We start from the raw sequence: 22,975 nt of genomic DNA on the forward strand, positions 1-22,975 counted from the left end.
GGATCAACTGAAGAAATAAATAGCAATTATGACATTAATATTCAATACTGACCAAAATTGACATTAAGCTATTTCATATTAACATTCATTAATTAAAAATAAAACTAAGCCCCAATACTTCAGAATTCAACACAAGATAATTTCCTTTTTCTTTTTTTCTAGAGAAAATGTAAGAAAGCTAAATTGGAGATTACCTTAAGTGCATTCACTTCTTCTAAGGCATCATTTCTTTCACGCTTAAGCCTTTCCACATCATTTGCTTCTAAGGAATCACAGGCAATAAACTGTCAACATTAAAATACAAGAGAAAATTATACGTTACATGCTGATTATGAGAACTAACACAGAAATCCTTTTTGACAAGGCTTAGGAGTCATTTGATCGGGTAAAAGAGAATGTTAACGTAATCTGGGGTAACTTCACCCATTTATACTTAATCTTATATTGTTGTTATAACAGAATTTAGATGATGATCAGATATACACACTCTGTTGTCATCTTTATGATTCTTATTTAACAATATAATTTTCCTTAAAAGTCCAAATTCCAAGAGTGTGTTTATTTTTTAAAAATATATTTTATTGATTTTTTACAGAGAGGAAGGGAGAGGGACAGAGAGTAGAAACATCAATCAGCTGCCTCCTGCACACCCTCTACTGGGGATGTGCCGGCAACCAAGGTACATGCCATTGACTGGAATGTAACCTGGGACCCTTCAGTCTGCAGGCCGACGCTCTATCCACTGAGCCAAACCAGTTAGGGTTCAAGAGTGTGTTTATAATATTAAAACAACTTCATGAGCTATCAACATAAACTATTCCCTAAATACATCCACTCCAACCAAGCACATAGTCTCCAAGGCTAACAAGATAGTGGGCATTATAAACCAAGATTGTTTATCTAAACCCAGTAAAGTACATTAATTGAGCTTGTGTCTTGCTTTAATTAAACACAATGTAGCATAACAGTCAAGTGGCTTAAAAAGATTTCTGCACAGAAACTGTGTATTGAAGATAATATTAATAATTCATGCACAAGTGAATAACAACAAAAATAGCAAAGCTGACAATCTCTCTTACAGATAATTGAAAGGTAGAAAACAAGGACAATCTTAGAGAAATATAAGACTTGAAAAATTAACTTTCCTGCCATGTTCCAATAGCCTTTATATGCTAATAAGCATTTTGAACATCCCAAAAGGAAATATAATTTAATAAATGGTTGCATTTCCTCAAGTTATCTGACCATACTACACCCGCCTCCTCTATTTACTTATTATTCTATATTTGGACTCTTCTTTGTCCCCTACCTAGACTATCTACCACCAGTTTCATCCTCTTCTGAGATAACCAACATGATTATAAGATCATTATTTCTAAAATATTACTTTGGCCGAAACCGGTTTGGCTCAGTGGATAGAGCGTCGGCCTGCGGACTGAAAGGTCCCAGGTTCGATTCCGGTCAAGGGCATGTACCTGGGTTGCGGGCATATCCCCAGTAGGAGATGTGCAGGAGGCAGCTGATCGATGTTTCTCTCTCATCGATGTTTCTAACTCTCTATCTCTCTCCCTTCCTCTCTGTAAAAAATCAATAAAATATATTAAAAAAATAAAATAAAATATTACTTTGGTGATGTCTCTGTTCTCCCTAATGGTTCCTGACTGTTAGTAAAGTGCACACTTCTAATTTAATATTTACTGCTACACATAGTGAGAATATCATTTATATCATGAGCCAGTATCACATACAGTTCACCTTGGTATTTTCCACTCTATTCTATTTCACTTGTTGAAATGGTGGTTGCAATCCACCAAACTGATTTAGCAAGAAGCTAAATTTTGAAACTTCTACATTAGGGAATTTAGCATATTCTCTCTGTGATTTTAAGATAATCTGTTTATGGTACTTAATGAATGTGGTAAACCCATTATATTAAGGGGAGCTAGGATGTTCCAAACTTCCCTTTTCTGTGTGTAACTCTGGACCAGCAGCAGGTGCGGCAATATGTAAATTTTTTATATACCAATGATAATTAGAACAACAGTAAGATCATTATATTTTTGGTTCTAAATGCCATATTATTCTCAAACCCAATGTTTTTTGTCAACTAAACAAAAGTAGGACTGACTTATAATGACTCAGCAATTCTTCCTTCCTAAAAGACAGTATCTCAAGAAATCTTTTGAGTCAGACAAAATGATAAGCAAAAGAAGCTAGTTCCAAAAGAATACACATTGCATGATTCTACTAATGAAGTTCAAGAATAGGCGAAAGTAATCTATACTGACAAAAATCAAATGAGTGGTTTGCTCCATTGTGAAAGTGGGAGCCACGGTGGACTGGAAAGTTCGCACGAAGGAGCCTTTTGAGTGGTGATTACACATGAGACACGAACAGAAATTCATCAAGTTGTACAATTGAGAGTTTTGTACTTTACTGTGTGTCCATAATGCACCAGTAAAAATATTTTAAAGAAATAAATCAAGAAAAAGACAACCCAAAAAATGGACACATGTGAGTAAAAGAAAGCAAAAAGCATCCCTAACAGATGGATTATAAAATCTGATTTTTTTGTACGTGTGTGTGACAAAATAACTGAGGGGGTAACCATAGTGGAATTTCCCCACCTTTACAGACTGTCAGCATCCTAACCACAGATCAATTGATAAACTTCAGACAAGGTATTCTACTGTTGTTTAACTCAAAAAACAATATACTACAAAATAATGAAATAGTTTTTATTTGTTTCTGCTGAGTTGCTTGACAAGCAATGGTTTTTATAGCATTTTTAAAAAAATCTTTTTTATTGTTGATAGTATTACAGATATCTCCCATTTCTCCCCCCACCTTTATTCCACTCCTCCCAGCCACTGGCCACCCCCCCAGATCTTCACTACCTATTGCCCATGTCCATGGGCTATGAATATAAATGTATAAGTTCTTTGGTTTATCTCTCCTTGTCTCTCCCCCTCCTTCCCCCTCCCCCCAAGCCCCTCTCTCCCCGCACACACAATGAGGTATATCAGTCTATTCCATGCCTCCATGCTTTGGGTCTTATTATTGGTCAATTCATTTTGTTCATTAGATTCCACAAATAAGCGAGATCCTGTGGTATTTGTCTTTCTCGTATTGGCTTATTTCACTTAGTATAATATTTTCCAGGTCCATCCATGCTGCCCAAAGGATTTTTATAGTATTTTCAAAATTGTGGCACAAACTCATTAGTGAATTGTAAAACCAAAAATTTAATCAAATGGAACTGAATATTAAATAAGAATGCCTTGATGTAGAAAAGGTGATGCTTTGAGACGTTTGTTTCAAGTTTACATGTGAGTGTGGTAAAGTAAAATGCATTCTTTTTGAGGATATCTGAGGGGGAAAAACTGAAAAGCCAACATTTAATGGAGATATCTTCCATGTGCTGAAAAGTACAATACAATAAAGGAAATCTTTTTTTTTTTGGAAATCTTATAAATTAATACAATGACTATGGTCCAACCTTTGATCTGAAGCTACAAACAGTAAATTGCTGGCCTGCAGAAGAACTTGCACAACTACCATGAGCATTTTGCTTTTGCTGTCAAGGTATCACAGACTGAATACATGCTTATCTGCCCTAAAATCATATTGGTAAGAAGGAAGTTAATTACTAATTTGGAGCATGACTATTTCTTTGCAACTGCTAGGAAAGCTTTGCATGCTCACACGAAGTACTCTGAATTCCCCACTTCATGTACGTGCCTTTTCTCAGCAAATGTGGGTTCTGTACGTTTGAGGACTGTCTGGCAGAAAGAAAACAATGGAGGAGATCAAGACAAAATGTTATTTTTGATTTTAAATTAATCTATATTTTGTAAATTTATCCAAGAAGCATGTATTATTTGTATAACTTAGAAAAAAACAGTGAAGCTCTAGCTGGTTTGACTCAGTGGATAGAGCGTCGGCCTGCGGACTGAAGGGTCCTGGGTTAGATTCCTGTCAAGGGCTGATGCCCAGGTTGTGGGCTCGATCCCCAGTATGGAGGATACAGGAGGTAGCCAATCAATGATTCTCTCTCATCATTGATGTTTCTATCTTTCTCTCCCTCTCCTTCCTCTCTGAAATCGATACAAATACTAATATATTTAAAAACAACAGCAACAAAAAACACAATGAAAATGAAAAAAAGCCCACACACATGACCCTTAACATTGAGGACAAGACAGTCAAGACAGTTCTGTAGGGAATACTCTACCTGCGAGTCTAATATGCTGGACATTTCACGCGCACCAACATTTACTTCATCCAACTGCAAGCAAAACAAGTTTCGGGCAACCTGGACAAAATCTAAAATGGAACACGTTTCAGTAAGAAACTATTTAACCTCATCTAAATATAGCTCCTATAGGAAGTTGAAGCTATGTGTTATAACAAAGTTGCCTTAAAATAGTATTAACTGAAGGGACAGATAAATATAAGTTCAAATAAAAAGAAACTGGCTTTAACTTCCTTTAAGTTTGCTGAAGTTAGAACATCAGTTAAGATAATTACAAAGCAAATGTATATCACTGGCATAACTATTCCTCCAACCCTTAAATTATGAGTAGAACCTTTCTGAAACAGGACAATGTCATGATTTACAGTTTTTCTAGCTGGAAGAACCCCAGGTTTAACAATAATACTATCGGCAGCTAATGTTTACGTAAAGCCTCTCTATGCTAGGCCGGGTGCTTTGCAATTTCACCCTCAGAATTTTACAAGGCAGGTTCTCTTATCCTCTCAATTTTCTGTCTGGGGCTATGACAAGTGAACTGCTAAAATCCCCGAGGCCACTTGACAAATAAGTAGCAGAACAGGATTCCATCTAAGGTCTGACTCAGAGGCACATCCTGATCGTTACCCAGCACTGCCCGATGCTTCTTTAGACGTGGAGCGTGACCTATTCATCTACCTACCCTCACAGGTCTTTATTTTGTCTACAACGTTTTTAGTTTCCAAGCATTCTTTTAATGTTCTCCGATTGTTCCTATTTGACAGTATCCTACTCTTATTTCACGAATTCTTTATCTTTGCTTATCTTTTTAAACATGCTAATTATGGTTTACCTGAAGTTTTCTTCCACTCTTGCAATATTTCCCTTTCTCTGAATTCCTTTTCTTTTTCTATTTATCTGATACTGCCAACCAGGAATTCTAGCTGAGTTTTTCAGAGTACTGATCGAGGAATTTGAAATAAATGTGGTCTTTTTTTCTCTCTCTTTCTGAAGAGGAACTCAATAAAAATGAGTCACAATGACCCTTTAAGTAATTTTCTGTGATGATATTACAGTGATTCTCAACCTTTTTCATCTCATGGCACACATAAAGTAATTATTAAAATCCTGTGGCACACCAAAAAATATATTTTTTGGCCATCTGACAAAAAAATAGGTATAATTTTGATTCATTCACACCATCGGCTATTATGTTGGCTGTTGTCATTTTTTAATTTGACAATCTAAGAGAAAAGAGGTCAGGCCCATGACTACATAGACAGGTACTGCATGTTTTCAAAAATGTTTCGGCACACTGGTTGAAAATTGCTGGATTAACACAATGTACCTAATATTACCTCCAAAAGACACTGTCCCCTGTGGGTCTACTGCCACTTGCTGTCTCAGGGCTTGGTGTTGCTCCTTTGTGGGCTGAATACCAAGATAATTTAGAGCCTGGAAAGAAAAGGACTTGTGTGAGGCAATTTTCAAATCTCCAAAGAATAAAACTTTTCATTAGAACTATATTTCATAGTCCAGGGAAAGAATCAATCTCAGGAACAGTGACCAGAATTAGATGTACAAAGAAAGTCTGCTGACTATGGATTAATTTTCTATAAAATAGTAGCTTCCTGATTCCACCACCATCTCACTGCTCCCCCCTCCCAAGGCTAACACTTTAGCTGATCCTAAATTTATAAGCATAGTCCTAGAACCCAAACCCAAACTCTCTACTGGTTTAAAATATGTGATGTGGCAGGAGAAAAATAGCAAGTAAATCCTATGAAATCTAATTTAACATGAATTTCTACAAGTAGCACTCTAAAGCATGGAGATTTTGCTAACATCTTGTAAACTTGAGACCAAAAATAGAGTTGATGAAAACTGGCCTGGCCAGTGTGGCTCAGTGATTGAGCATTGGCCTATGGACCAGGAGGTCACGGTTCAATTCTCGGTTAGGGCACATGCCACAGGCCGGGGTTGCGGGCTCGATCCCCGTGTGGGGCATGTAGGAGGTAGCTGATCAAAGATTCTCTCTCATAATTGATGTTTCTATCTCTCTCTACCTCTCCCTTCCTCTCCGAAATCAATAAAAATACATTTAAAAAAAAGTTGATGAAAACTGATTTACATACAAAATATTCTAATTTTGGGTTTCTTTATGAGCAGACTTACATAAATAGTAAACTAAAAAGCTTTCTCTGAAAAGCTTTTCTCTACCTTCTCCTTTTAGCAGCCATAGCTGATTAAAAATTCAGAAACTGTTAGTTGTACTCCAATGTCTATTCTCTCCTTGTTTCTTAGTAACAGAATGACAATATTTAGCTAGAAATATTGTCATCCAGCTAAAAGACATCCCTGTTTTTTCAGCTTGATGAGGCCATGTGACTATGTGCAGGCCAAGGAAATACAAGGAGAAGTGCTGTAAGGACCTTCTGGGGAGTCTTTCAAAGGTAGCGGTAGACACTTCCTGTCCCCTTTCCTCCTCTCTTTGGCCTTAAATAAAAGAAACAAAAAGGAAGATGAATGGAAGGGAGGGAAAGAGGTTGGTTGGTTGCTGAAATTCAAGTGGTCATTCTGGTTCATGAGCAATCTCAATAACGATGGGGGAGCAGAAAGACGATAGTTGGGACAGGGGACCCCAACACTGTGGAACTTCCAGGCCAGTCCTGGATTATCTTCTTTCAGGTTTCTTTTAGGTGCAAGAGAAGTAAATTTCTAATGGAGACCACTGTTATTTTAGGTTCTCCAGTTATTTATAGCAAATTCTAACCTTAACTAATGCATAGGGCCGCACTGATGCCCTATTGTTGAATTCTGGCAAGAACATATTCTGTGTCAATCATAACAAGACTAAAATATAGGCAAAGTTTAATATTGGCAATAGTCCTTTATAAATTTCTTCCTCCTTTGGAATCTGTTCATTCATTCATCATTTCATTTACCAAATATTTACTTAGTGCTTACTATATGTCAGGCAAAGGGACACCCAAACAAGATAGAGCGCTAGTATGATCTTCAGAGTGAGGATAACATGTAAATAACTGTAATTAGTGCAATATCTAATTTAATAGAAGTGTATACAGGATCTACTATGGCCACAACAAACCGGGTAAATGCACAGGTGGCTGGGCACAGTGAAGGAAGGAGACAGGAGGAAAGAGAACATCTGGAAAGATTCCTTTAAAAGTGATTCTAGGGCTTAGTCTAGCATTATCTGACTACCCTGTCTACACACTTATAAATATTTGCCTTGAATAATATGGAATAATGATTCTTAACTTCTGGTGTTCTTTGCCTCCAGTCATAAAAATATTCCAAATTTTCCAAATAAAAATAAAGGAAAGAGAATAATACAAAGAACACCTATGTATTTGCTAACACTAAGTACTTATTAATATTTGTTTGAAATTTATATATATATTTTAAATAAATTGGAGTGACCTTGGTTAATATAGGTCATATATAGGTCATAATATAGGTCATAATAGGGTCATATAGGTTTCAAGTGTACATTTCTATGACATGCATGTTTTTAAGAAATAAACATTGATGACTTAGTTAAAAGCTTTCTCCATTGTTCTTAAACAGGATACAGCTAAGGTTGGTGTATCCTTCCTGTCCATGATTTGATGCCATTAATTCATGCATCCCCTAATAATATGTACTCTTACGCAATTGAAATTGTTCATGAACAGTACAGTACAAAAGAATAATCTTACCAATATTTTTATTTTTACCTCAGTGTTATGATCTCATAATTGCTCGATATTATTTGCAAAACTAGTTCAATTATTTTAACTTGAAATGGTATCCAACTGTATGAATGTTGTAATTTATCACCCATTCCTTGATTGATGGGCTTTTTGAAAAAAAAATTTTTTTTATTGATTTCAGGGAGAAAGGGAGAGGAGAAACATCAATGATGAGAATCACTGATCAGCTGCCTACTGGGGATCGTGCTGACAACCCAGGCATGTGCCCTGACCTGGTATCGAACTGTGACCTCCTGGTTCATAAGTACATGCTCAACTGCTGAGCCACACCAGCCTGGTTGATGGGCTTTTATAGTTACTCCAATTTGGTTTTCATTACAAGAAATTATATATATATATCCTTGTATAGTTGTGTGAAAATTTCTCTACAGTATATCCCTAGAAGAGGAAATGTGGAGTCATAGGGTTTATAAAGTCAACTTTAATAGATATTGTAAAATAACTCTGCGTATTGGTTGTACCAAGCAATTTATGCACACAATTAGGACATAAGCACTCCTATTTTCTACATTCTTAGCAGCATTTTATGCTTTCACAGTTCAATTTCTGTCAATGTGTTGTATATGAAATAGTACATTGTGTATTAATTTGAATTCCCCTAATTACAAGTGATATTAATCTTTCCCATGTTGATTAGCAATATTTTTAACTCACAAATTACTTAGCAATAGGTTTTAAATTTTCATATACAGACTCTTAAGATGTAATTTTTGTTAGTGATTACTAATTTTTATGAAAACCAAAAATATCTCCAGACATTGCCAAATGTCCCCCAAGGCAAATTTCCACATCCTTGTCCTTGAAAAACACGGCTTTAGGGACCAACACTATTAACAGTTTGATGTATAAGTTTTCTGAATTTTTGCTATGGACATAGCATCTACACTAATAAAAGAGAAACATGGTAATTGGCGTACGACTGCTACCCTTCCCATTGGCTAATCACGGTGATATGAAAATTAACTGCCAACTAAGATGGCAGTTAACCGCCAACAAAGATGGCTGCTAATTTGCATACTGCAGGCAGGATGGTACAGTGCCATCAGAGAGCGGGTTGGGAGTGTGAGTGCTGGCGGTCGCCCGGGACCCCATCCCGCCGGCAGACCCGGACACGGGCGGGCGAGGCGGCTGCAGCCTCCGCCCGCACTCACCCAGGACCCGATCCTGCCTGCAGTCCCGGACGCGGGCCGGCGGGGTGGCTGCGGCATACGCCTGCAGTCACACCCCCAACCCGCGAGAGCGGGTTGGGGGCATGCCGGAGGTCGCCCGGGACCTGATCCCACGGGGAGCTGGGGGTCCCCTGCCCAGGCCTAATGCCTTGGCCAGAGGTGTTAGGCCTGGGCAGGGGCGGAGCCTGCAACCACGGGGAGCTGGGGGTGCCCTGCCCAGGCCTAACGCCTGGGACAGAGGCATTAGGCCTGGGCAGGGGCAGAGCAGGAGATCGCGGGGAGCTGGGGGTCCCCTGCACAGGCCTAATGCCTTGGCCAGAGGCCTTAGGCCTGGGCAGGGGCGGAGCCTGCAACCGCGGGGAGCTGGGGGTCCCCTGCCCAGGCCTGACACCTCTGCCGGAGGCCTCAGGCCATGGGCAAGGGGCCTATCCGGTGATCGGCGATCGGAGGGTGATGAGGGTCAACTCCTCTGGCCGAGGCATCAGGCCTGGGTGGGGGGCGGAGCTGGGGATTGGGGGGATATGATGGTCCCCTTGCCCAGGCCTGAAGCCTGGGTCGGAGGCGTCAGGCTTGGGCGGGGAGGGGGAGCAAGCGATCAGAGGGAGATGGGGGTCCCCTGCCCAGGCATGATTCCTGGGCCAGAGGCATCAGGCCTGGGCGGGGGCCAGAGCCAGTGACCGGGGAGAGATGGGGGTCCCCTGTCCAAGCCTGACACCTCTGGCGGAGGCGTCAGGTTGGGCAAGGGGCCGATCAGGAGATCGGAGGGTGATGGGGGTCGACGCCTCTGGCCGAGGCATCAGGCCTGGGCAAGGGCCGAGCCGGTGATGGGGGGGAAAAGGGGGTCCCCTGCCCAGGCCTGAATCCTGGGCCAGAGGCATGAGGCCTGGGCTGGGGGCAGAACCAGTGATGGGGGGAAATGAGGGTCCCCTGCCCAGGCCTGACACCTCTAGCAGAGGCATCAGGCCTGGGCAAGGGGCCGATCCTGTGATTGGAGGGTGATGGGGGTCAACGCCTGAGGGCTCTCAGTATGTGAGAGGGGGCAGGCTGGGCTGAGGGACACTCCCCCCACACACACACCCAGTGCATGAATTTCGTGCACCGGGCCCCTAGTCTATATATAAATATATATGTAAATTATGTATTTTGAAATAATTAAATTACACTATATAGAGTGTTCTGATTTTTTAAAACTATCAACATATCACAGCTTCCTATTTTGTAGATTTTAGACCTTTTGCATGCTTTTTAAAATTGCTATAATAGTATATTAAAGCTTAGCATTGAGGTATATTTAGATCAGATTATGAATTAACAAAAGATTGCAAAAGGCCCTTCTGGAAGGCAGCTATGCTCACCACTATACCACCAATGCAACCTAACAAAAGGCCCTTCTGAACTTCTCCCTTTAGGTAACAGCTGTCATACATTTGGTTTAATATTCCCAAACATTTTATTATATAACATTTGATGTATACTAACAGCATATATTGTATGTAACATACATTTTAAATCAGGACAATAAAATAAAACATGCATGAATCCATCTTAGAATTACAAAACTGCCAATACTAAAATTTCCATACTATTTATTTTAAAATGGTTTGTCACATATACATATCCCTAATGTTACTTTGTTTTGCTGTTTTTAAGCTTCATAAAAAAGCTGCAGACCGCCTTCTGAAACTTTAATTTTTCATCCTGCAGTATCGTTTTATTATTCATCCATGTGGTTATATGCTACTATGAGATTAATGCATCCACTTTTACTGACAAATGTAATAATTATATTAATATGCCACAATTTATTCGCCCATACTCCTGAAGATGGGCAGTGGGGTTTTTTGCTTGCCAGCAATGCAGCAGTGAACATTCTTGTACATATCTACCACAGCACAAGGGTAAAAATTCCTTTAGGGTAAATACCTAGGAGTAGTGTTGATGGGTCTTTTTCTGATTGATTTGTACAATTCTTTGTAATTTAGCATTTTATACGTTATGGGTATTATACATATTTTCTCCCAGTTTTGGGCATAACTTTTCACTTTTTAATATTCTCATCTTATGGAGTTTCTATGGACAATCTCAGACATGTTTTCACACCATTACTTTATATTTTTTTAAGTACACAATGTGAATAGTTTTAGAAATATTTTTAAGGATGTGACTTTTTGTTTTATAAATAGAATTATTGATATTTAATTCACATCTCATAAAATTCACCATTTTAGTATACAGTTAAGAGGCTTTAAGTATATTCACAAAGTTGTGTATCAATCCCCACTAATTCTAGAAAATTTTCATCACCTCCCAGAGGAAGTCCCATCCCCATTAGCAGGCACTTCCTAGTTCCCTACCTACCCCCACCCCCGCCCCAGGCAAGCACTAATCTATTTTCTGTATGTATGGATTTGCCTATTCTGGGCATTTCATACAAACAGAATCATACAATTTGTGGCTTTTGTGTCTGGCTTCTTTCACTTAGCTTAATGTTTCAAGATTTATCTATGTTGTAGCATGTATCAAGAAGAAACAGGCAATTTCAAAAGTTCTCGTTCTTAGCTGGGTGGTGAGTACATGTGTTGATTATTCTTTAAACTGAACATTATAATATAATCATTGTGTGTATAATTGATATTATGAAGATATAAAAACAATTTTATAAAAATAATGCAATTAAGACACCTATCACAGAAGGTACTCATATGGTGACTCTTATTATATCAAGTAATAATAAAGTTGCAAAATGCAGTTAATCACAGTGTAAATTGGTCTAGAGTTAAACTTAGTCATAGGTGAAAGTTTTGTTGAATGTGAATTTATTCTAAATGAATATAGCATGTCAGTGAGGCAAGCTCATGAATTTAAATTGCAAGTAACTTATGTTTAATCATAAAGTAGGTTCTAATAATTTATTGAATGTCATCTTTTAGCCTTAAAAATGTATTAATTGGACAATATCTGTCCTTAACGTTTTCTGGTGTCTGGATGATGAATTTTAAAAAAATGTTACTTCTGTACAATACTAGACACATACTTCCCAGCCTAATAACAAAGAACATCTCATTAACTATCATCAGACATCGGGTACGCATTGCTCACTACAGCTTTCTTCAAATGTTACAGAAATGGCAAGAGGTAAAGTAAATACCAGCGAAATGGCACCTGTATCCAAAAGTATCTTTCCCAGGTACAAAAATATAGATAGCATACAGGTGTCTTCAAGCCAACTAATAAACTGTATTTCTATTTGCTATGTTTACCATACCTGCTTATAAGTTTAATGTTAGGATCAGATGAGACACACAGTACTTATAAAAATACTATGAAAAAATATATCACTAAATAAGTCTGGTGAAATTATATAAAAATATCTGTATATAAAAAATCATTTTTAGAATATTCATGAAAAGAGGCAATCATTTTTTCTCAGACAGTGAATTAAAATAAAATGAATTCAATGTTGGGAATCACTTTCCAGGAGATTCTGATTTAAAATCATCTACTTAGACAAGAAAAACAAAGAGGATTTCCTGAGAACACTGCCATTCATACATATGTCTTCACAGGTACTGCCCTTCATCAAATTCTAACCTCTCTGCCTTTCTTAAAAATTGCACTAAGTAGGGTAATTAGTTAATAACCACATAATCAGTCAACACCTTTTCCTTGTGAAATCTTATCACAGCACACATTTTCTAGATACCATATGCACTATATTTACAGAAGTTGAAGAAATAAAGATATAGTTTTAATACATCTTAAATACTTGATCACATTTTCCATATCTATCACTGAATAGAAAATACGTTAAAAATGTAATGGATGATAAAGTTGAATTTGTCTACAAAGTAGCAAGTAAAATAGAAGGACCTATTTTAAATGAAAGTGGTACAGATATTATGGTAGTAATAGCTAACTATCCAAAAAAGGAAGAGTAGCTTAGGAAATAATTGGGCGAACAGATGCTAATTTGGATTTTAGGGGGGAAATTATTAAGTAAAATACAGTTTCAAACTCTGAAAACAAGGAATGCTCTCCAGAATAGTCACTAAAAATATCTTGAATCAAAGCTGGGAAGCTGAATTTACAAAGAATGTGGGCTCCTTTAGCTGTAAAACTACTGTTTCATTTTTCTAAAAAAATAATTTGCTTAGGCTAAAAGGAAAGTCAAAACAGGAATTCTGATTCAGTAGTCAAGTAACTCATATTCTAAGAATCATATCTCTAAGAAAATTACACTAAAAAATTTAAACCAAGTGAAAGAATAAAGGCTGCCAGACAGTGTTTAGCTGGATAATTTTCTCCTTATCCAGACGAATGGTTAGCATTAAATCTTGAATGTTCAGAAATGTATGTTAAACCAACATCATTAAGAACCAATAATTATCCATTTTTAGTTATTAATATGTTTTCAAACCTCAAACATTTTATTTTTTGAAAATGTTAATATTAACTGGTTGTAAACTTTGCCGTAAGCCAGAACTTACATCTTACCCAAAAAGAAAAAGAGAGTACAAGTTAGCAAAAGATACTCAGGAGTTTTAAAATATCAAAAAGACATCTCAAGTATCCAATGGATCGGAAAGTTTCACTGAGCACAAACCAGGTGTTTAAACAGTGGTAGGTACATGGGAACTGTTGTGACGAAGCTTTAGCTCGTTGATAAAGCAAGATACAGAAAAGATTATAGGAAACTACAAAGTGATGTACAGATGTACAAACTAAGGCGATATTGGCTCTAACCACAATAGTTAGCAAAGTCTAGACAGGGGAGTTGGAGTTGAGTCAGAATTTGAGTAATGGAGAAGATTCAAATTGGCAATGAAAACGGTGCTGCTATAGGACCATGCAAAGGTATGAACATGGGAATAAGAGCAATGTGTGCTTATTCCAGATGTGCATTTTCATACTCTTCCTAAAATGTAAAACATTATCATCCACAAATTATGATAGGAAAGTAGAGGCTGTGGGCCTCTAACACTGTATCAATTTTTATATTAAAAAAATAAGACATAGCACATTTTTGCTGTTAGCTCCCAAGTAACGGGACAAAAACCAGTTTTAAATGCATTTTTACTTTTAATTTTTCTTTTTAATCATCTTAAGTTTCTTTTACATACAGAATCTCTCGATGTTTTACTCCCCCCGGGGCTTTTTTGTGTGCCTTTTGTATAGTGCTACCATCTTCCTAATAGTCAGTAATACCTGACTATTAAGGTTCTTTAGGATTTAGTTTCCCTTTATTTTTTAAAAAATTGAACAAATGGGAGTATTACTTGCACTTATTGCTCTGACATATGAAGTCTACTATACTTTGTCATAATTTAGTCCATGTGTCCTTGGGTTCCACGCGGCAAGAATTCACATTTGTCTTATACACAGGAGGAAACAGATGAATGTGGATGTCGACTTAATGACAAAAGGTTTAATTTTTATTTTGTACTAGTGAACAACATGAACTGCCCAACTCAAACATGAATAAGTTCATTTAAATCCAAACTGCCATTCATTTCATTGCATAAAACAGCACCTCAAGAAACTAATGGCTCCAGGCCTTTATCCTCTCCAAGATGAGAGGCCTTCCTTGCTGTTGTTTTATGGAAGAAAAATGGACATTTAAAGTATTTACCATTTCCAGTTTCTCTGCCTTAAGGCGAACGGAGGGATTTAGGGAGACCGTCCTTCCTTGTGGTCCATAATTATCGGTCCAGACAGGGGCAGCATCTGGGAGACAACAGGGTGCACAGTGATTGGAAATTTAATTGGAATAGAAATGTTCATGTGACAGGATGCGTTCTGAGCTCCTGCTGTTAAAAAAAATCCTGGTTAATCAGCTGGCAGTTTTCACTTTGGTTTTCATGGGTTTTTCGTTAAGTCTAAAATGCATCATACAAACAAGCTTCACTTGAGCCCTAAAATATGTGATATTAAAAGATGACCAATCAGCATTAAGTCCCATGGAAATACTAATTTAAAAGACAAACACACATCCTACTACCACGACCCTGTCATCACAACACTTTCCTAATTGTAAAATGAAAAGTCTTTTTTTTCTTCCCAAATAAGTAAAATCATATGAGAAACTCAAATAGATCATGATATTTCTTTGGCTGGCAAAAGTGGTTTTGTTATGTGAGTTCTGGAAGTACTACAGAAAAACTAAAAAATGCAGATGGTTTCAAATTTACACATTACTATAATGGACTTATAACTTCTTGAACTCAAAATCCCATTTCTTATTTTACAGAAGGTTATATTTCAAGATGTATAAATGGACTTTCAAGAGTTGGAGTTTATATACCATTATTCTTTGGCACCTTTTCAATGGAGGCTGATTATTTAGACAAGCCTTTGTCCTGGTTGTGTGGATAAGGTACCAGGTGCCATCCAGGACTAGGAACTGGAAAACATTATTCGTTTTAATATGCCAGAGTTTGTAAAACAAATTGCTATAATTCACGTCAATCCTTGTATCTAAATTGTCACTATTCTAAATACACTTTCAAATGGTATTTTACTAGTTCTACATAGAAACGAGGAAGAGAAAAAAACTTTTTAAAATGTCACATCTTTATGCAGTGTTTTAATTTTTTTTTTTAATTTCTTGGAGCATCTGTCTCTAAGTACAAAATGATTTGCATTCTCTTTAGAACATAAGAAGCGCGTATGAAAATAAATAGTCTTCCTCTAAACCTTTAACACATCGTTAACATTCTATGTAAAATCTTGAATATAGCTTATATGTGTCAAGATAAAAAATGGCTACTGACTTTTAATTTCAAGTGGAATCAAATGTGAGAAAGACTGATTTTAATAGAAAAGAATTTTTGCAATTTTGAAAAAGCAACGAAGTGTCCTTTGTTGATGTGCTACCTAATTGTTGGCCACGAGATAAAAATACCATATGTGTATTTTTTTTCTCTTAATGTAACTGGAGAATCAGCTCCCCATTCTCCTTGCTTGGTGCCCTACCAATGAAATGGCTTTAATTTCTCCTCAATGTTCAGTGTTTGGCTTTCCTGTGCATTCGACAGGCAGACCCTTGTTCAATTCAGTTCAGTTTGGTTCAATACCCTTAAGAGAAATTCTCTGCCAAACCAAAGAGTGGCCTAAAAGAGGAGCACGGAGTGGCATGGCATGAAAGACCACATAGCAGGTAAGTCTAACATTATTTTTCATTTTTAAGGTTTGGACTTGTGAGGCTTGACAATGCCGTTCAGCTTGGTGCCTGGCCTACCTACAGTTAAGGCACACTGACACTAGGTGGACCCAAGCTCACCTAATTATGGTCTCAGACCAAGACCAACCCTGGGCGTGCACTACTCAGTTCAAGTTTAAGTGCACACTTGGAGAGGCGTTGAGAGAGAGAGGGATCAGGAAGAGAGAGGGAGGCACAGGGACACACACCATCCATACGCACTAAGGCACGCACTCTCATTTACGTTTTCCTATATCTAAGATGAAAAATTTCCTGTGTTGCCCTAGCCCAGTGGTCGGCAAACTCATTAGTCAACAGCCAAATATCAACAGTACAAGGATTGAAATTTCTTTTGAGAGCCAAATTTTTTAAACTTAAACTATATAGGTAGGTACATTGTTATTAACTTAATTAGGGTGCTCCTAAGGCTTAGGAAGAGCCACACTCAAGGGGCCAAAGAGCCGCATGTGGCTCGCAAGTCGCCATTTGCCAACCACTGCCCTAGCCGATTTGGCTCAGTGGACAGAGTGTCGGCCTGCGGACTGAAGGGTCCCGGGTTTTATTCAGGTCAAGGGCACATACCCGGGTTGCAGCTCCATCCCCAGTTGTGGGCATGCAGGAGGCAGCTGATCAATGATTCTCTCTCATCATTGATGCTTCTCTCTCTCTCTAGCTCTTCCTTCCTTTCTGAAATCAATAAAACGTATTTTAAAAAATGCTATGTAACAGTGGAAATAAAACACGTTAGCTCTTATGTATGCTTACTTTTAGTCAGACAGTGCACGAAGTACTTTACATATATAAACTCATTAATCTTTAAAATAACTAGAACGTTTGCGCAAGCATTATTTTACAGACCCTTTGAGTGGTCCACTGACCATAGAAAACATCTTGTGACTACCCCTGGATCACCCGCCACCAGAATACCACTGTGGGACAGCACCTTCCTCCTCATTCCAGGCCCTACACCCACCCCTGGCGCCTGTATAAGCCATCCACAAGAACCCCTAGGGAGTCACTTCTCTCTTCTGGTCCACTTCCTAGTGCACAAGCTCTTTTCAATAAAGTCTGTCTGCTTCATCTTGTACTGAGTTCAGTGCTCCTTCCTATGACATTGAGACTCAAGAACCTAAGGTCGGCAACATAAGTTTCCATTCAGAGCCTTCCCTACACCACTTACTACTTTCCCTCCTTAGTCCACTTTGCTCATGGCTTCATACCATTTGTTCAAATGTGTAATTCATCCACAAGAGTAGATGCTCCTTAGAGTACTAAGTCCATCCACACTCTGCTTCAGTTCACACAGAATACTCACACAGTAGTTATTCGATAACATAAGCACACACACACATAAACACACACACACATAAACACACACACACATAAACACACTCACACACATTTCTTTTTCTAATCTGAATAAGGAAGGTTTTTTTTAAAACACCATGTTTTATTCACAATATGTAATTAAATATCTCACGGAAAGTATCCTAATTCTTTCATAATTTCTACTGGAGCATGTTTTCATACATATGACATACTCAGTAAGTGCTTACCGAATAAGTAAAAGACTAAGAGAGGTGTTGAGTAGTTCAATTACTTTCAACCTTAAAAGCATGTTACACAAATGTCTCCTGACCATTGTTTGCTTCTTTTATCTTTTTTGCTCACGTGAGGTTAGAGTTTAAAATAGAAAATAATATATCAAGAGCATGGAAATAATTATATGACAGGAATGCACTAATAAAATTTCTAATAGTCAACAAATCCCATTAAGTAAAAAGGCACATTATTTATGGCTAAAGATTGCTACCACCATCCGAGTCAATACTGCTCCAAACCAGAGGAAACTACTATGGAATCTACTCTGAATTCCTGTTAAGTACGGTAGCTACATGCAATGGTCTGAATGTTTGTGCCCTTGCAGAATTCATACTGAAATCCTAACCCCAAAGAGGATGGTACTAGGAGGCGGGCCTTTGGGAGGTGCTTGGGTCATGAGGATAGAGCCCTCATGAGTGGGGTTAGTGCTTTTATAAAGGGATCCTACAGTGTTCCCTACCAGTGGTCGGCAAACTGCGGCTCGCGAGCCACATGCGGCTCTTTGGCCCCTTGAGTGTGGCTCTTCCTAAGACTTAGGAGTATCCTAATTAAGTTAATAACAATGTACCTACCTATATAGTTTAAGTTTAAAAAATTTGGCTCTCAAAACAAATTTCAATCGTTGTACTGTTGATATTTGGCTCTGCTAATGAGTTTGCCGACCACTGCCCTAGCCCTTTCCACCACGTGATGACATGATGATGAAAAGCCTGCAGCCGGAGAAAAGTTCTCACCGGGACCATGCTGGCCCCATGATCCTGGACTTCCAGGCTTCAGAACTGTGAGAAATACATATGTGTTGTTTATAAGCTACCCAGTCTGTGGTGTTTTGTTAGAGTAACCCAAACAGACTAAGACACTATGTAATTTATACTAACTATTCCTTATTTTGTAATTCTGATCTAAATAATGCTATCAAAAACTGAAACCTATGGGTAATAATTTGCATTATAATTTAGACATATATAATGAACTTTTCTATAAGTACAGGGTGAGGCAAAAGTAGGCTTACACTTGTGAGCATGCGAAAGTTTATTCTTGTATTATTATTTATTAATAACTAGAGACCCGATGCACGAAATTTGTGCATGGGTAGGGTCCCTTGGCCTGGCTGGCAATCAGGGCCAATCTGAGGGGTGACCAGAGGGTGATTGGGGCCCCCGCTGGCACTTGCCTTGGCTGGCTTGATGCCACTTGCCTGCCCCCCATTACCCTGCCGCTGTCGCCAGTCGCTTCCCTCTGCGGGGTGACTGGCAGGGTGATCGGGAGGCCCCCCGCTGGCACCCACCTTGGTTGGCCTGGGGCCTGCGGGCTGGGGACAGCTCCTGCATTGAGCGTCTGCCCTCTGTTGGTCAGTACGCATCATAGCGACCGGTCGTCCCACCGGTGGTTGTGCCATTCAGTTGATTTGCATATTAGGCTTTTATTATATAGGACTATATTGTTTTCTGTATGAACTACTATAACCTACTTTTGCCCCATCCTGTATAGACTTTTGACTTGTGCTTAACTTTTGGAAATAATTTGAAGGAAGGAATTTTTCTTCATTTTTGAGACAATATACACTTTACAGCTTGATAAAAATCCTTCTCTTATGGGTGGCTTACACAATCTTTTATTATTTTAAACAGTCAGTAAATCATTCCACGGTAATTAAAAACCAATAACACTGGATTTACAATATTAATATTCTTTCTAATTTACATCTATATAATCTCTTAAAAACACACCCAAAAATATTTATTTTCTTAAAATGCTTCCTTCGATGATTTCTCTGAAAGGGGCATTTAATATACCTCACCAGCATTTTGCTAAAAGGGCAAGGCAACCTAATCTTGATTTAGAAAGAGTTTTCATTACTTGGTTTCAACAGTTAGTTGATTGCTGCAGCTTCATAGGCACTGTTATTCTAATGCATCTTTGAAAATGTTAACGGTTGTTCAGGAAAATTTCCAGTAAAAGTCATAATCTGACAGGGACCATGGCACAATGCATGCATTTTGCTCTTTTATTCACTGTGGGAAAGAAGACTTAATGCATCCTTCCTTAAAGTCTATTAAGTCACATTACATACTCCTCATTGAGAGAGACAGAGTCATTGCAAAAAATAATAGGAAAGAGGAATTAAGTGTGCACTTACCTGTATTAGACATATCTGTAGGGCTGTGGTCCGAAGAAGCAACTGAAGTCTGTTCTGTTTTCTTGTATCCAGTTCTTAACTATGAAAGACAGTGAGAAACTTGAAATCTCATTTTCTAAAGAAGGTCAAAGACTAGACTAGAAGCTCTTTCTATATAATAAAAGCGTAGTATGCAAATTGTCCCCTCAACTGGGAGTTCTTCCGGGAGTTCGACCAGAGGGTGGGGCCGGCTGGGGGAAGGGAGAGCGACCAGCAGCCTGTAGGGACCCTACTAGTGCATGAATTTTGTGCACTGGGCCTCTAGTGTTAACATAAAAAGAATGGCTAAAGTGACTAAAGCATTAGTTCAAAAAAATATAAAACCTCTAAAAATTTGGTAAATCCATCTTCAAAGAAATTCAGATTAAACGTAAAAACAGCTTTCAGCTCTACCATCCAAGGACAACAAAATAGGCCATGTACCTTGTCGTTGAAAAGGTTATCACCCCAAATGAGGACAACAAGATAAGCCATGAAAAGGTTATCACCCCAAATGAAAAAGTATCAGGGGCTGACAGAAAATCTTAGACCCTGTATCTGATTAGCATATACCAGTAACTGAAGTTACCTCTGACAAATTGTATTTCACTGACTGAAAGCCGACCTGAGTTTCCTATTTTACTTTATAGCTAGCACACACTTAAAGACTACATACTCTTTACTTTATAACTTTGATTTATTAGGCTACTGCAGCAAGTAGTTATTAATTGTATTGATTTTGATGCAGAAACCCCCCTTTGTGTGTCTGCGAGGGTGAATGATATCCTAGTAGCCACACATGAGGAACATACCCACCCACACTGCGTGGCAGAGATTACTCTGTGTGTGGGAAAGAAGCTGAGGAACATGAAGGAATACTGCCTGCCTTTAGTCAAGCAGGAAACAGAGATAATAATGTACTGGATCGTACTAATGACCGTCTGAAAACATATGTGATATTCCTAACATAGTTCCAAGTGATATCTACATGTATCTTGGTGATGCCATTCCTGATCATAGTTTTCTGGGCAAAAGACACACTGACTTGAGTAAATTGTATTTATTGACAGCACAGCATAAAAATCTTTAAAAAAAAAAAAATCAAGGAAATACCAGTTTGCTAAGACAACGTATTACCAAAATGATAATTCTCGATGTATATGGCAAATATAAAAAACATATGGGGGATTTATGGACTACATAAGAAAGCAGAAATGGAAGAGTACCTGATTTCCCTTCAAAGAAGGTAAAATAGCATCTATAGTTTTGGGGGTAGATGAGGTCTTTGGAATCGGTATTTCAGGGGGAGAAGAAAGAAGATTAAATGCTGAAGCTGGAGGTCCATATTCTCCAGAGGTCTGTAAAAGGGGTGTACACGGTGGATTTTCTGTGTGACTGCCATCCGATTTTTGTCTTATGAATGCTATCTCCCAAGCAGGTTCTGACCTAGCATTAATAAGAAAACACTTTATGAATGTATTATGGATATAGTACAATTTAATTCTAAAATATTTCACATATTACTTCAAAATATTCTTTTAGGGTCTCAAGTACTTACGACATCTTAAAAATTACTATTTTAAGGAGCCATGCTAAATGATTCCTTTTATCCTGTGAATAGAATAGTTACCTCAACTTGGCTCGGGTAATTATGCTTTTTGCTTCTTCAAATGATACACCAATCATAGATTCCTTGTTTACTGAGACAAGTTGATCTCCTGGCTTCAAACGTCCATCCTAACAAAAAGAGTAACATTTTTAAAGAAATGAATAAGGATGGTTTTAAAAAAATTGATGCAATTAAAGCAAGAAAAGTTTTAGTGAAGAATGTCTTAAAGAGCAAAATCAGAGATCATAACACACAACTGCTATATTCATAAGTGATTTTTTTCCTCCTTCCATTTGATTAATGATTATTTTCCTCCTTCCATTTGATTAATGTATGGGGAGCAAAACACAACAGTAATGCTGAAAAAGACTAAGCTATGTGGAGAAAGTATTCACCACAGGGATTCTACATGTTCAGTGAAATGAAAGAGCTGATTTTGTAAGGTTAGTAAACACAGTTGCGTATTGCCTGGGTTCAAATCGTATTACAGAATTTGGTTGCATATGCATTTAAATCAAGCATATCCAGACTATATTTAGACACTCATGTGCATTAGTGTGCAACTTAATATGCTTAACTTTAGTTTGAGGACAATCATGCATTCACTCAAGGTTAAGGTGAAATGGTAACAAACAAGAAAATCAACCATTTGGCCACAGGCTGTAAAATAATAAGGCGAATAAACGTTAGGGAAGAATAAACAAAACTCCAGAGTGCTTATTTAGGGGAGGGCGGGTGGAGAATGTGATGGGGAAAGCACACAGGAAGTCTCAATGGTACTTAAACTTTCTCATTAAGTCAAGTGCTGAACTCTAAGTGGATTTGTAGATGTTCATTTATCATTATGCTTCATAAGTTCCATATATTTCCCAATATCCTTCTGAATGCGTCAAATATTGCACTCTAAACAAGAAAAGTGATCCATCCCCACCAAAAAGAAAGTTCATGTCATTTGCCCGACAATACCCCTAACTACCTAAATTATATTTGGGTTCTATACTCCAAATCAGGTATTCAAAGTAAAGATCCAATAGAGAATTTTAAATCTGATTTTAAAATAAATCAATTAACTAGTAAAATGAAATAAACATTATTGTTAAATCCAACTATAGACCATTTGGAATCTGCAAAAATAATTCCTCATTAGTATCAGTTTAATAACATAGGTTGGAACTGACATGTATTGACTACCTTACTATTGACTTTTGTGCCAAAGCCTGGCAACAATTTAG

The 22,975-nt window shown here is 38.0% G+C and overlaps 1 protein-coding gene across 3 annotated transcripts in view; it reads right to left on the bottom strand.

Moving 5' to 3' along the window:
- STXBP4 (syntaxin binding protein 4) overlaps window positions 1-22,975 on the bottom strand; it is a 121,663-nt gene that overhangs the window by 85,679 nt on the left and 13,009 nt on the right. For all 3 annotated transcript variants that reach the window (XM_036340523.1, XM_036340522.1, XM_036340521.1), the window contains exons 5-11: window positions 21,765-21,871; window positions 21,361-21,580; window positions 20,117-20,195; window positions 14,806-14,900; window positions 5,590-5,686; window positions 4,235-4,326; window positions 195-284 (exon numbers count right to left, since the gene is read on the bottom strand). In XM_036340523.1, the coding sequence (XP_036196416.1) occupies window positions 195-284; window positions 4,235-4,326; window positions 5,590-5,686; window positions 14,806-14,900; window positions 20,117-20,195; window positions 21,361-21,580; window positions 21,765-21,871 (780 nt within the window). The remainder of the gene's footprint in view (window positions 1-194; window positions 285-4,234; window positions 4,327-5,589; window positions 5,687-14,805; window positions 14,901-20,116; window positions 20,196-21,360; window positions 21,581-21,764; window positions 21,872-22,975) is intronic.

The sequence above is a fragment of the Myotis myotis genome, unplaced genomic scaffold (genome assembly GCF_014108235.1).
Source record: "Myotis myotis isolate mMyoMyo1 unplaced genomic scaffold, mMyoMyo1.p scaffold_m19_p_17, whole genome shotgun sequence".
NCBI classification, from domain to species: Eukaryota; Metazoa; Chordata; class Mammalia; order Chiroptera; family Vespertilionidae; genus Myotis; species Myotis myotis.